At 38.8% G+C, this 14,854-nt stretch overlaps 1 protein-coding gene across 3 annotated transcripts in view; it reads right to left on the bottom strand.

Annotated features, from left to right (window-relative positions):
• Positions 1-14,854, bottom strand: part of LOC149215029 (beta-galactosidase 8-like) — a 459,880-nt gene that overhangs the window by 355,971 nt on the left and 89,055 nt on the right. For all 3 annotated transcript variants that reach the window (XM_089392493.1, XM_089392491.1, XM_089392492.1), the window contains exon 6: positions 14,457-14,597. In XM_089392493.1, coding sequence (XP_089248619.1) covers positions 14,457-14,597 — 141 coding nt within the window. The remainder of the gene's footprint in view (positions 1-14,456; positions 14,598-14,854) is intronic.

The raw sequence follows: 14,854 nt of genomic DNA, 5'->3' as shown, positions 1-14,854 counted from the left end.
GCGCGAGAATTACGATATTTCGGCGATATATTTGAAAATATCGCGCGACGACCTTAAATATCGCGGGTGAAAGTGAAAACAATACGCGCGGGCTGTATAAAGCGATTTTTGGTCTTTGTGAAGTCATTTTGGTTTTTTCTGAGCGCTGGAAGGTTGCTGCCAAGGAGGCCCGAGGGTTTGAAGTTTGAACGTTGAACTTTGAAGCCAATATTTGCCAATACAGGTACGTATCAGCTCACAAATTTGGTCTTCGACAGCAGATAAGGCTTGTTCCTTTCCAGCTTACAAACTCAGATATGTATTCAGGCTATTGTGCATAATACAGTCCCTTCACATCAGCAAACATTCAGCCTAAAATACATTGGAATACACAGCCACTACTAGGGAATAGAACTCGGCCATAGAGACCCAAACTCCACCAAAAATAAAGGTATTTCGTGTAGCCAACAGAAAGAGAACACAGCCTCCTTTTTCGACTGAGAACTCGTCCCACAGAGGTGGTGGAAACCCAGCCGGGCCAGCCCTCACAAGCTGATGAACCCAACCCTTAATAAGATGAAACTTGGCCAGTTAAGAAAGGAGCAACTCAGCCTCTTTTCCAATGCCAGACTCAGCTATTCTTCCAGGGCTTTGATCCACTGACTTATGGCAAAGTGTGGCCCCTCTTTAATGACAATATTGACTTCAGTTTTGCCTTGGAACTTCCCTCGCAAAATGGTATATAGAAAATACAAAATCATAGATAAAATCAACTGAATTGAAATGCCAATGCGTGCAACTTTGTGAATTGAAATTAATTATAATTACATGGGTCAGAATTCTGTGGGTGTTGTTTTCTTTTTGTTTTTGCACTGGATCATGTATGAGAACATGTTTTCTTAAAGATAACCCGATGTATGTTTTTAAAATTTCTGAAAGTTGCATTGTGTGGTTTTGGAAACCATGATCCCTTGATTCTCACATCTGCAATTCTCAAAGCAACTAATCAAGCGACACATTCCCTATGTTTGTTGACCGAAAATGCTGCCAACTCAGTTAAGCATTGTGATATTTCTTGTAGCTGTTTGATCTAGGATAGCCTTAAACTTTGCTTACGAAAACATATATATAGGATTCGGTTTGATGATTAGTTTTCTAGTTTAAAGATTATAGTGGACTCTATGGGTATGCCCAGTAGTCCTTTCAGAGATTTGAAAATTTTGTTATTTTAGTCTGCTCTGTAATCAGTGAATAAGTATCAAAGTTTGAAGAAGTACTGTTGGAATTTGGAAACCTCATCTTTTCTCTCCCATATCGATGCAATCATCAAAATCCTCCCTCCATCAGCTCAATGCCATTTTTCAACTTTCTTATGCACCCTCTTATTGCCATTTTTCATTCACATTGCAAAATGCAAATAATGTAGTAATTTTTTTGAATGAGGTTGTTATTACTTATTATTTTTTCATTTTGTGTTGGCGGGTTTAATGCCAATTTTTTGGTTTTTTTGTGCCCTAGGTTTGAATTAGTTCACTACAAATGTCAAATATGCCAAAAGCCTTGGACCCATTTTGGGAGTATGGGGAGGCTGTTGGTGGGGCAAATCAGGCATATATATCATGCAACTTGTGTGGGACCAAGATGTCAGGAGGGATTACACGATTGAAATACCATTTGGCTAAACTCTCTGCATATGATGCAAATGTGATGCCTTGTATGGTTTCTAGTGCAGAGGTTATACAAAAAGCTCGTGAAGCAATTGCTGAACAAGACAGAAAGAAAGCTGCTAGGGAGAGGCCAATGGTCTCAGATAGATAGCTGCTAGTTTTATTTGTTTTGCAACTTTTGCTACATATAAGTTTATGACTCATGATGATGAAATACTTTTAAAGTTTTATATATGTGATGTTTTGTTTGAGTCCTTGATTGGACAAATATCACTATCAGGGATCAACAGGATATGTCACATTGTGATGTTATTTTGTTTGAGTCCTTGATTGGACAATTATCAATTTATCACTATCGGGGATCAACAGGATATGTGATGTTATTTTGTTTGAGTCCTTGATTGGACAATTATCAGGGATCAGCAGGATTTGGTATCGCCTTTGAAGTTTGATGTATCATTTCTATTTGACATCATATATATCAATGCCTTCTTCATATTTATGTGCCAATGTGTTTAGTTCATGTTGTTATTGCTTTATATGTTTAGAAATCTGAAAAAAATGAATATATTATGCATTTTTTATGCTCGCCGATATTTGCCGATATTTTCGCTGATATTGCCGATAAGATATTTTCTGGACCCTTGCCGATATTTTCCCGATACCGATATTATCAACACTGTTGTCCAATACATACACGATGATGATATAGAGATCAAAACAAAAACACATAACCAAGGGGGCTAGAAATGGCCTCTACAACAAAAGTCTATGACCAATACTACTAGCTACTACTAGAGTTGCCAACATCATCTGGCTCAGTGTTACTTGGGAGCGGGAGCGAAAGCAGGGAACGAGAGCGACATTTTCAGAAGCTCCCAGTTTGGGAGCGAATCCCGGAGGAGTTCGACAACCAATGTCCCTAACATCAAGGTACATAGAGGGATTGGTGCTCTTAATTAAATAAGAGTTCCATACCCTAATACATGACAAAGTTCAATGGAAACATTGCCATCACCCAATCCTGAAATCCTGAAAAACTGATAAGTCTACTGGATCTTGAATGAAATCTAAAATTCTACTTTCTCCATATGAAATCCAATGAGGCCGGAACCACTCTCAAACATCCTAAGTCATTTCACGGTAATGTTAAAAATTTAAGTAAAAGGATGAAAATTAAGATTACTTTAAGAATTTAACATTACCATAAATAGCATATCAATACTAGGGATCACAGTCAAACAGGGAAACCCATGAGTCAGACAGGGAAACCCAGGGAGTTCCTAAAAATAAAAAAAAGACATTTTTTTGGGTTCACTGGCTGCTGTACGTAACCCGGACGGGTTGATATGGACTCGGCCGAGTCGGTTCAATGGCCGAGTTGAAATTTTTTTGACCAACTCGGCCAAGTCGGTTCCGAGCCGGCCGGGTTTAAAAACACTGGCTTCAACTGATCCTCCAAGGTGACTCCATCACCATGCAACACCCATCACTGTGCTGCCCCTGTCACTGTGCTGCACCCAATCACTCAGCTGCTCTTCACCACTATATTGCTCTCATCACTGAGTTGCACCCAATCATCATGACGTACCCATCATGTTGTACTTCATCAACATTCTGCTGCATCCTTCATGCTACACTATGTTGTACTCTTTATGCACTCAATGCATACTGCAATATATCACAATACTACTGCTGCAATACATCATATTGTTGCACCTCATTGCAGCATTCATCATCACTGTGATGCACTTTGTTACATTTGTGTTGCACTCATCACGCTATGATACACTTCATCACTATGCCCATCATCATGTTGCAGCATTCATCATCATGATGCACCTTATTACAGTGTTATCACATCATATCGCATCATGTTGTTGTTTTTTGCATCGCTGGACTCAAACAGCAATTCAGACAGCCTTCACAATGTGGTCATGGATTGGTTAGGCCATTAATGAAGTCCTACCAGCCCTCACACATCAGTTGCAATATCTCTCCCAAGGCTACGGTCACCCTTCTTCAGCACTCCTAAATGAGCCACATTGTCACCTACAACAAAGTGGCATAAGGACACATCCTCCAAAATGTGAGATGATAGTTGAGTTACCTTACAGCATCTCCTTCATCATTTGGCCGATAGACTCCTCTCCAACTGCAGCCATGATGACCTCCTTGAGGGTCGGTACCTATGTTGCAGGAAACGTGGGGGGCAGGTCCGTTTCCGTACGGAAACGGGGGCGAAACGTGGAAACGCGTTTGGTACGGCTGTGAAACGCGTTTCCGGCCATACTGCCACGTTTCCAGAAACGGAAACATGGCCAGTACGATTGGAAACGCGTTTCACGGCCGTACAGCCGACGTTTCCCAAATAACTTGTGTTTTTTTTAATTTTTTTTTTAATTTGTTTTTTAATTTTTTTAGGGTTATCTAGTGAGTTCTAGAAGCCTGTCTAAACTTATAAAAGAGAAGCTTGTCTCATTCTCTCATCACACTATTCAGCAAGTCGTTTCTCTTGGAGACTGACAGTTGTTTCAGCTAGAGTGTTTTGAGCAGTGAGCAAAGTAGATTTCAGCAGTAGGAGAAAGAGATTTCAGCAGCAAGAGAAAGAGATTTCAGCAACAACAAATTTGGCTCAGCTACAACCATATTTCTCTTCTCTTTTCTAGAATTTTGGGGTAGCTTCAGCTATAGAAAATTAATTTGGGTAAGCAACATTCATTTTGTCAGTTTTTTCCTACTATTTCTTCAATTTTTATAGGGTTTATGTTGCCAAAAATATGAAAAACGTTTTTTATTTATAGATTTGTTTTTTAAATTTATTTTTGCAGCAGATTTGGCTCAGCTACAGCAATATTTCTCCTCTTTTCTGGCATTTTAGGGTAGTTTCAGCTACAAAAAATTAATTTGGGTAAGCCACATTCATTTTGTTAGTTTTTTCTTACTATTTCTTCAATTTTTCTGGGGTTTATGCAGCCAAAAATATGAAAAAATGTTTTTTATTTATAGATTTGTTTTTTTAATTTATTTTTGCAGCAATGGCTTCTAGCCAAAGTGCAGCTGCAAGTTCAAGCCCTAGGGCCAACCCAAGGGCTGAATATTATCCTCTTTGGAGGCATGTGACGAAGCTTCAAAGATGTGGAGGTGGTGGCTCATGGGAATGGCGATGCAATCTTTGCAATAATACGTACAAGGGCTCCTACCTAAGAGTGAGGGCACATCTATTCCATGGAGAAGGACAGAGGGTTTCAGGTTGCACAAAAACAGCAGATCCATTGGCAAGGAGGGCATATCAAAGAGAGCAAGATGAGGCGGATGGTACTAAGAGAAGGCATGATGACCTTACTCAAACTCCATCTAACATTGAGCCAAGGATTGTAGCTGAAGCAAGAAAGAGGAGAGTCGGTCGCACTCAACAACATGAACAACCAGCACCCAAAAATACCAGAGGCCCAAGGGCATCCCCTTTAGTTTAGGATAGCAAAATTGCTAGATTGGTGAATGTGCAAGCAAGAGAAGAAACTGATTCCAGAGTGGCTAGGTGCATTTATGCATGTGGTATCCCATTCAATGTTGTTCGCTCTCCTTACTGGCAAGATATGATAAGGGTAGTTAACAAAGCTCCTCAAGGGTACAAGGGGCCCAACTATGAAAAAGTCAGAACCCAGCTTCTCAAAAATGAGAAGGACCTTGTGGAGGAAATTTTAGCTCCAATTCGTTCTTCCTGGAGTAGCTCTGGGGTTACCATAGTCTCAAATGGTTGGACAGATATAAGGCGCAGACCATTGATAAATATCATTGCCACTTCCCCAAAAGGAGCAATGTTTATCAAGGCAGAAGACTGCTCAGGAGAGGTGAAAGATGCACAGTTCATTGCTGATGTTATTATAAAAGCTATTGAACAAATAGGGCCTAACAGTGTGGTGCAAGTTATCACGGATAATGCACCAATTTGCAAAGATGCAGGTTTAATTATTGAGGGGAGGTATGACCACATCTTTTGGACACCATGCATTGTCCATAATCTGAATCTGATCTTAGAGGAGATCGACAACAAACTTTCATGGATAAAGGAACTCACAGGGGAAGCAAGGGAGATTATCAAATTCATCACCAACCACCACCAGTCTCAGGCCATATTTCGAGAGTACTCCAAATTGGAGTTGTTAAAAGTTGTTGAGACAAGATATGCCTCAAACTTCGTGATGTTGCGCCGCCTTGTTGAGGTTAAGCAGGCATTAGTTTCTATGGTGGTGAGTCAAATTTGGATTGAGTGAAGACAAGTTGATTCAGAGTGGGGATCTATGGTGCGTAGATTGTGCCTTGATGAGGATTGGTGGAGCAAGGTAGATTTCTTGCTAAAGTTCACAACCCCTGCATTTGAGATTCTCCGGAGTGCTGACACTGACCAATCTTTCTTGGGAGAGGTATATGATGGCATGGATTCCATGGTTGAGAAAACTATGGAAATCATTTCGCAAGAGTCTCCACAACTTTTGTTTGTTGATGATCATTTTGCTGGTTTGATCAAGAAAATCATTGTTGATAGGTGGAACAATTTCAATACTCCATTGCACACTTTAGCACATGCTTTGAACCCCAAATTTTATGATGAGGAGCTTATTGCTCAAAGCAATGGGAAGAGGAAGGCACCCCATAAGGATAGAGAGGTGGCTAATGGGGTGAAAAAAGCCCTTATGAGAATCACAGGGAGGTAAAGGAGGAATTTGCCAGTTTTGCTACAGGAATAGATGATTATGCAGATATATCAGCTTTGGAGGAGAGAAGCACCATGAATCCAGTTAGGTGGTGGATTTGTCATGGAGCAAATGGTGTACATTTGCAAAACCTTGCCATTCGTATTCTTTCACAAGTGGCAAGCTCTTCATCAGCAGAAAGGAATTGGAGCACTTATGGTTTTATTCATTCTGTGAAGCGCAATAGGTTGGGCTCACAGAAGGCAGAGGATCTTGTTTATGTGCACTCCAACCTTCGCCTTGCATCTCGTAGGGGTCCAGAATACAACACTGGTCCTTCTAAAGAATGGGATGTGGATGCAGAAAATCCTGATTTGGAGCTCTCTCTTGCTGCCCTGAATATTGAGGCCGAGTCTGGAAGTGGAATTGGTGCATCATCTTCTTCAGCACCACCATCCACTGTTGAGCATTGTGCTGCTTCTATTTTTGATGAGGATTGTTATGATGAGGATTAGTCTTTTGTCTCTATAGTTCTTGCAGCCTTATAGTCTTTATTGTACTTGCAACCTCATATACTAATATAAATAAAGGTTGATTTTGAGATTTTTCCCTTGGATATATAATAAAGGTTGCTTTTGGATTTTCCTATATTTTTATTTTCATTATGTGATCATTCATGACTCATGAGTAAATGTGATGTAAATTTAATCTTAATGTTTAAATGTAATAAATTATAATGTATCATTAATGCTTTATGATTGCACATATATATAATAATTTTTAAATATTTTTAATATATATACATGTATATATATATATTCGCGTTTCCCTGTTTCCAAAATTTGGGGAGGTCGCGTTTCGTATCGCTTCCCGTTTCGGAAACTCGTTTCCGTTTGCCCATTTTGTGCAACTTAGGTTGGTACTAGCCCTCCTTTGACTGCGGTTAGAAGCACAAATGGACAGTTGCTATAGTCCTCCATTTTGGTGACTGTAACCTTCTCTTTTTATTGCGGCTAGGGCAAACTTGAGACTGCAGATTAGGAATCATTCAGGCAGCGTATTGAAGCTCTAGAGATCCCCTAGGACTGTGGCCAAATCTTGTCATTTACTGTGGCTAGGGTAAGACTGTAGTCCTTCCATTAGGACTGCGCTTGTTGGGTATAGAAACCTCCTACTTGACTACGGCTAGGTCTTTCTATTAGGGCAACATTAGAACAGCATTAGAATCCCATCTTCCTGACTGTGTTAAGCCTTTATCTCCATGTCAGCATTAGGGGCTAGGGCAACTTAGATCCTTCTTTCCCATGGCAGCATGTTAAAATTGGCGACTAGGGCAAACTCCATGTGGGTCATCTTATTTATTGCAGCTAATATTTTTCTTGGATCCCTCTCATCGAGAGGTGTAGGATTCATCTAAAGATCATCCGATTCTGATAAGTATTCATGAAGTTGTGAATTTATTTGTGTTATAAAACAATTCGTCAAGGTCGGCCAGCAACTAAATAACACCCACATGTGCTCAACGTTTTAGTATAAAAGGAGATGACTTGAGAGTCATTTTACACACACTTCTCTCTTGATTTCTCTCCACTCGCTTTGGGTTTTAGTGGAAGAGAAATCTAGGAGAGGAAGCCCTAGACGTTGGAGGAAAGGAGGCTGCCCTAGCCGTAGCAAAAAAGACAGACCAACGAAGCTATGGAAGGGATCTATACGTTGACCTAAAGAAGCCCTAAACGTTGTCCTTAACAAGCAATAGACGTTGTGTTAAAGAAGCCCTAGACGTTGTCCTAAAGAAGCCATAAATGTTGTCCTAAAGAAGCCCTAGATGCAATCCTAAGGAAGCCCTAGCCGCAGTCCGAAGGATGCCCTAGCCGCAATCCATTGTGCAACACTCAATACATTAGAAAGGAGCTCGTTGAGAAGGATAACTTCTGAGTTAGGTTGTGGCAAAGAAAGGAAATTACAGCGTGGATTTCAGGACTGTCTTAAGGACAAATAGGGATCTGAAAGTGTTGGAAGGGAGTTGTGATACACATTGGGACCGCAGCGATAGGATGGTGCTGCAAACACATTGGGACAGCAACAATAGGATGCTACTGCTAACACATTGGGACAGCAGCAATAAGATGTTGCTGCTAACACATTGGGACAACAGCAATAGGATGGTGTTGCAAACAGATTGGGACAGCAATAATAGGATGATGTTGCTGACACATTGGGATAGTAGCAATAGGATGATGTTGCTAACACATTGTGACAGAAAACACATTGGGACAGTAGCAATAGGATGGTGCTGCTAACACATTGGGACAGTGGCATGGTACAACAATGTTGGGAGCGAAGGAAGATGGGACAGCAAGGTCACATGGTGCAGCGAAGGAAGATGGGACAGCAAGGTCACATGGTGCAGCAAAGGAAGATGGGACAGCAAGGTCACATGGTGCTGCAAACACAAATGGACAGCAAGCAATCATAGGAATGTGAGAGCAAGGTGACCCATGAAGTTTGAATACATGATAGTGCACTGCGCAGCAAGATGCATGGGCAGCATGATAGCAATGATGGCATGGTACATCAATGTTACAATGACAACATGATAGCAGCAATGTTACAATGATGGCATGGTATAGCAATGTAACAATGGGTCAACAACAAAGGCATGCTAACAATGAAACAGCAGTATGGCAAACAAGGTGCAGTAAGCACATGGTGCCATGCATTGTGCAGCAAGCACATGGAACAGTATGGCAAACATGGTGCAGCTATGGCACATGATGGTACATGATGTAGTACAGCGATGGGTACAGTCATGATTGATGAAACATGATGAGATGCAGCATAGTGATGATGGGTGCAGCATGGTGAGGTGCAACATGATGATGCAGAGCAACAGAATGATAGGTGCAGCATGGTGATGGAGTCACCTGGGAGAATCAGTTGAAGCAACATGTCTTCAATTGAGTTTAGCTACCTCATGTATCATCTACTTAAAGATGATCTATGCTCTTATTTAGATAAGTCAAAGGGTTGACTTCTATTGTAAATGTACTCTCTCTCTCTCTCTCCACTGAACTATTGAAGAAACATATAAAAAGAATTGATCAAGGGTTTCCCCACATTGGGGTTTGTCCCTGGCTAGCGCGACATCTTGTGTCCTCTTGTCTTGGCTTATCTTCTGCAATCTATGTTTATGTTCTATCTGTAATTTGCTTTTAATGCTGATGTGATTGCTAATCTGGAAAAGATATTGAGCTAACTGTGAAAATTGAAATAAATTGTTCTAAGCATAGAACATACCTAAAATTAACATAGCATCTACAGCAGCTCCTCTTAGGGCAGCTTATATTCTTAGGATCTCACCTCCCACCAAAACCCAAAGACAAGTGGGGAAGAAGAGATCACAAGAAGACTGTGTGTCCAAATGACTAGCAAGCCACCTCTTTTTATACTAAAACGTTGAGCACAAGTGGGGGCAATTTGGTTGTTGGCCGACCTTGACGAATTGTCCCATAACACAAATAAATTCATATCTCCATGAATACATATCAGAATCGGATGATCTTTAGATCAATCCTACACCTCTTGACGAGAAGAATACAAGAAAAATATCAGCTGACATAAATAAGATGACCCATATGGAGTTTGGCCCTAGTTTCCAATTTTAACAGTTGTCCAAGTCAACCCCCTAGTGGGTGGATTAGAAATTATTTTGTAATATTTCATGAATTATTTACAATGTCTTCAACATGTGGATGAATAGTAAAAATTAAAATATTTTCTTGATTCAAAACTAGTCGTTAGCTAGCCATGATATAGTCGTTACAATTTTGTATATAAAGGCTAGTTTCCCCTCATTTGTAATGTTGTTGTCATTTCAAATTAGTTCGATCGTAATAGAAGAACTCATTCTTGAAAACCTTTGTATATGCCTTCAATATACACTATGGAGTGATTCTTATTTTCATTATTTTTCTTGATATATGTTCTGGGATTTTTATTCAAATTTTATTGGTAATAAATAAAATCATGTTGTTAATTGGGGTTATATCGAGTGGTTGGGAGTAAAGAATAGAATCCTCCCCACCTAGGTTCAATTTCTGCAAGTGACATAACAGATGCTGACGGTATCCGTATATTCCTCATATGGAATACAACGTTGTACCTGTGGAAAAAAAACTTATAATAATAAAAAATAAAATCACGCTAAAGCTAACAGATCTTGGCATCTTGCCATTGAGGGGCTACATAGTCACATGGAAGGGGAAAACTAAAGGGCAACCCCGCTTTATCAATTGATTTTGCAGGTTGATTGATCCAAACAATCAAACCATTGCAAGAGGGAGTTTTGAATTGTGCAGGATCTTGTATCCGTTGCACATAGGAGTTGAAGGCTAGAGATGCCACTTTGAGAGAGGCTGCCCCTAATTGGGTTCATAAACTACCAATTAAGTTAAGTCAATAGTGGGGGCATTTCCATTCAACACCAACCCACTCCCTTGAGTTTAGTCGGCTATATCAACCTAAGAGGTTGTCAATTTCATGCTCTCACAAGGGTGGGGTAAGTAAAAGCACGAGTATAATCCAACAACTACTTATTAAAAACTCTAAAACTTCTTAATTTTTGGAATTAGTTTATGGTAAATTAGCTTACTGGTTTTTTAAAATTTATTTTTGTTAGCAAACATCTAATCAAGGAAAATTGGGCAATTTGTTAAATCTAAACCAAGGACAGGTACAAGTCTCATTTCCGGTATTTTACATTTGTATCTAGCTAATTTGTCTTGTATATCTAAAGATTTCGTTGTTGTAACGATCTGGATCTGCGATAAAAGAGAGGTTTTAGCCATCCAAGTAAGTTAATATATCACTAAACCTCCTCCATTTACTCTATTGTACTTAAATTCCACAGTTTCTTGTGTTTAGAGTAAACTTTAGATAATTTCCAACAATATTTAAAGCATAAATCTAAGTTTGGATATATCTGGTTGAATTTACCACTGTTGATAATATCGGCGATATTCGAAAATATCACGATATTTTCGGCAAAACGATATATCGCCGAGAAAATATCGCGATATTTTCTGTTTTGAAAATATCACGATATTTTCAAAATATCGGCAAATATTGGAAAATATCGGCAAAATATCGCGATATTTTGAAAATATCGGCAAAATATCGGCTATATTTAAAAATTTGAAAAAATTATTTTTTATGCTTGCCGATATTTGCCGATATTGCTGATAAGATATTTTCTGGACCCTTGCCGATATTTTGCCGATACCGATATTTTCAACACTGGAATTTACCAGGAATATTTCACCAAGAATTCTGAAAAGTAATTTATGGCTTGATGGAAATTCATTTTTCCAGTCATTTTAGGTTTGATGGAGGCCCCAAAACCCTCAAGATTGACCCTCCTACCTCTCCAAGTGATTAGGCACTTGTAGGGTGGTTGTTGTGGTCCAAATAAGTTGTTTCCCATGCATTTGTACGCAAGCTTTACAGTCTGACATATAGGACAACAAACTATTTTGACCTATAACTCTCTATATCACATATTGGTTAGATTATCTTATGTATACCAAAATCCACTGGTCACAGGCCACATCTTTTATGTTTTGGCAGTACTAAATTCACTTTTTAGTATTCTATTGGACAGTAACATCTTTTACAGCTACGCAGTTCCAGGAATTTAACACCTCCACTTCAAGTGACCCCATATAAGGCACTAATCTTGTTGGGATCATTTGGGGTTTATCATAGGGACTCCTTCAATGCCCATTTAGGAGGTTGTTCATCCTAAACAGCGGGCGCTTGTCTCAAGGTAACAATGGACCCCTACCCTATGTGTGCCCATCCAACACGTTGCCAAGACATTAGCAACCCTGCTAATTGGATCAATATCAGGATATTCAAGAGTTCCTTTATTTTAGATGAAGCATTAAATGCTTAAGGAACTGGGTGATGGCTAGTGAGGCGGGTAGAGCTCATGCTAGGCTTTTGCCCACGTGCTACATAAGTCCCAGACATCCTTTGCATTTTACATTTTCTTTCTATCATGGATTTATATGCTTTTATCATTCTTTCAACTACATCAAACTTTGGACCCAAGTTTCCAAGCCCTGATTCAAGGATGTGGACATAGGGTTCCAATCCCAATGACCAATAACAATCAAGTTTCAAGCCAAAGAATGGAGATGAATAATAGGTAAGGATGAAAATTAGTATGTATTGATTATCATGGACATGCTATATCAATCAGTGCCCCTTATTAGTGCTTTTCCTAAACCATAAAGCCTTAGATGAGGTCCCACTAGACTAGAGTCAAAGACTAGCCTCCTTAGATAAGTGTGGGAACAAGGATACAATCAGGAGAGGTCAATCATTCAATTTGCGGTCAAAGACTAGCCTCCTTAGAGAAGTGTGGGAACAAGGATACAATCAGGAGAGGTCAATCATTCAATTTGCCCTGCAATTCATATTAATATGCCCATAACATTAAATGAAAGCACATGATTGCTAAAATGGTTGAAGTACTTATTGATAGATGACCCACCTTCCTTCAAGAAGAATGCTAGATGGGCGAGAGCACTAACTGGAGCAATAGGTGGAGAGCTCTGGCATAAAGCTATCTGAAGACCATCATAGGGCCTGATGGCTGGCTGGCTTTCAAATGACGAGAAAAAATTTCTCCTATGAGTTACCCACTTTTGGTGGGTAACAAGTACCTCTAGTTGATTTTCTGCAATAGTGGGCAACAAAGTTACGTAATTGTTGCAAATTTATCTCAGCCACATACTATCCATATATAATAATAAAACAGCCCATTGAATTGTCTTTTGCGACTCCATATGCCCAAAACTGTTCTAGGCGTTAATATTCCATTCAACCACCTCTAAATATTATAAAATCAACAATTCCTTTTGTTGTTAATAAATGTGAAATATATTCAATTATAAGAAAAGAGATCAAGCCTGTCCTCCTAAGTCTTATCATTATTCCTTTAATCCATCACATTTTAGGTCGAGGGACTTTAGGGATACACCTCTTATGCTGGAGGGGAGCCAACCAAAAAAGTGTCAAGGAGCTACCTGGTGACAATGGGTATGTCTTATGTAGTGTCCCTAGGGTCTGTCTTGTGCTTTAGAACTTTATCACATAAAACAATGTTTTGGGCAGTAACACTGCCCAAACTTTGTGTACTTGCAGGTCTGATTTCGGTTTATATTCTCATGGTGAATGAATAGTTTTTATGACTGTTTGGTATGCTAATTTATCATGAACATTTAGAAGGTTTTATTGAGTGATTTGACAAGTATATAGAAGCTAAGAGGGCAGATTTGGCATGTAAGAAATCTGCCATCATTAAGTTATTTTCAGATATTATTTGTGAGGAATTGTGTCTTAAATGTTGGGAACATATTTTTCCTGGCAGTACAATTGTTTGATATTTATATTCTTGGACTGGCTTGTGTATTTGGTTTGACTTGAGTGAAATATATACTGTTGCAGTTATTTCAGAGCCAGCCTAATGCTAAAAGTCCACAGACAATAAAGTTGGGAACCACAAGGTTGAGGAGAAATTTCTGAATTTGCATTAAACAATATTTCTCAAAATTTACGCATTTCTAAGACCAGATGTGAGTCTGTGAACCTTATAATAAGATAAACAATAAAAATAAGAATTATATCCTTATATCAATGTCATCTATAATGGTCAATTCAAAATTTAATTATTTGTTCGTATTTTTTATATAAGAAAACCAAAAATAAAATAAAATAAATTCTTAAAATAAAAAAATCTCTAGTAAATGAACAATAGAGCTATACACCCGTCAAGGGTAGACTGAGTGGTTGGTATTACTAGTGTTAATGTGCCCATCTTGATTCAAATCCTAGGCTTTGAGTGTAAAAATTGGGGTTTATAGTGGCAGCACAAAGGTTTCAAGACTGTGTCCTGCAGGTGAGATTCTTCCAAGTTACTCATTTCCCCGGTCTGATTGATGAATATTAAAAACACAAAAATAAACAATAGAGCCATACCTTTGTAGATTTTTAAGAAAGTTAACTACTAAATATAATAAAAAATGACATATAACTAGATGATACTTACTACTGGATCTGGTGCATCAGGTTGTTTACACATGACCCAAGGAACACCGGTATTCAATCCCACTGCCATACTTGCTGCCCATTTCACATATGAAGAACCGCCTGGAAAAGCAGCTTCAACATTTCCATATTCATTCTCTATCTACAAAACGAACAGCTATTGACTTTTAGATATATTAGCATAAAATTAAATTTCAGACTGAAACAAAAAAATCCAACTGTATTTATGTTATCAAAATAGCCTCATTAGGCATTCATTTTGCTGATTGTTATTGATAATATTCACTGAATACAAAAATGTCATAAATAGTAAAATAGTCGCTATTTCTTGTAATCAAATATGAAAACTATGCACAATGTATTACATTTCATATCTTGATAGATCAAACGTGCCAACCT

This window comes from Pinus tabuliformis, chromosome 1_1, assembly GCF_031772625.1.
Source record: "Pinus tabuliformis cultivar Carrire ecotype Pingquan chromosome 1_1, CPIR1, whole genome shotgun sequence".
Classification (NCBI taxonomy): Eukaryota; Viridiplantae; Streptophyta; class Pinopsida; order Pinales; family Pinaceae; genus Pinus; species Pinus tabuliformis.
The sequence above is the reverse complement of the archived record's forward strand: the minus strand, read 5'-3'. Positions and strand labels throughout refer to the sequence as shown.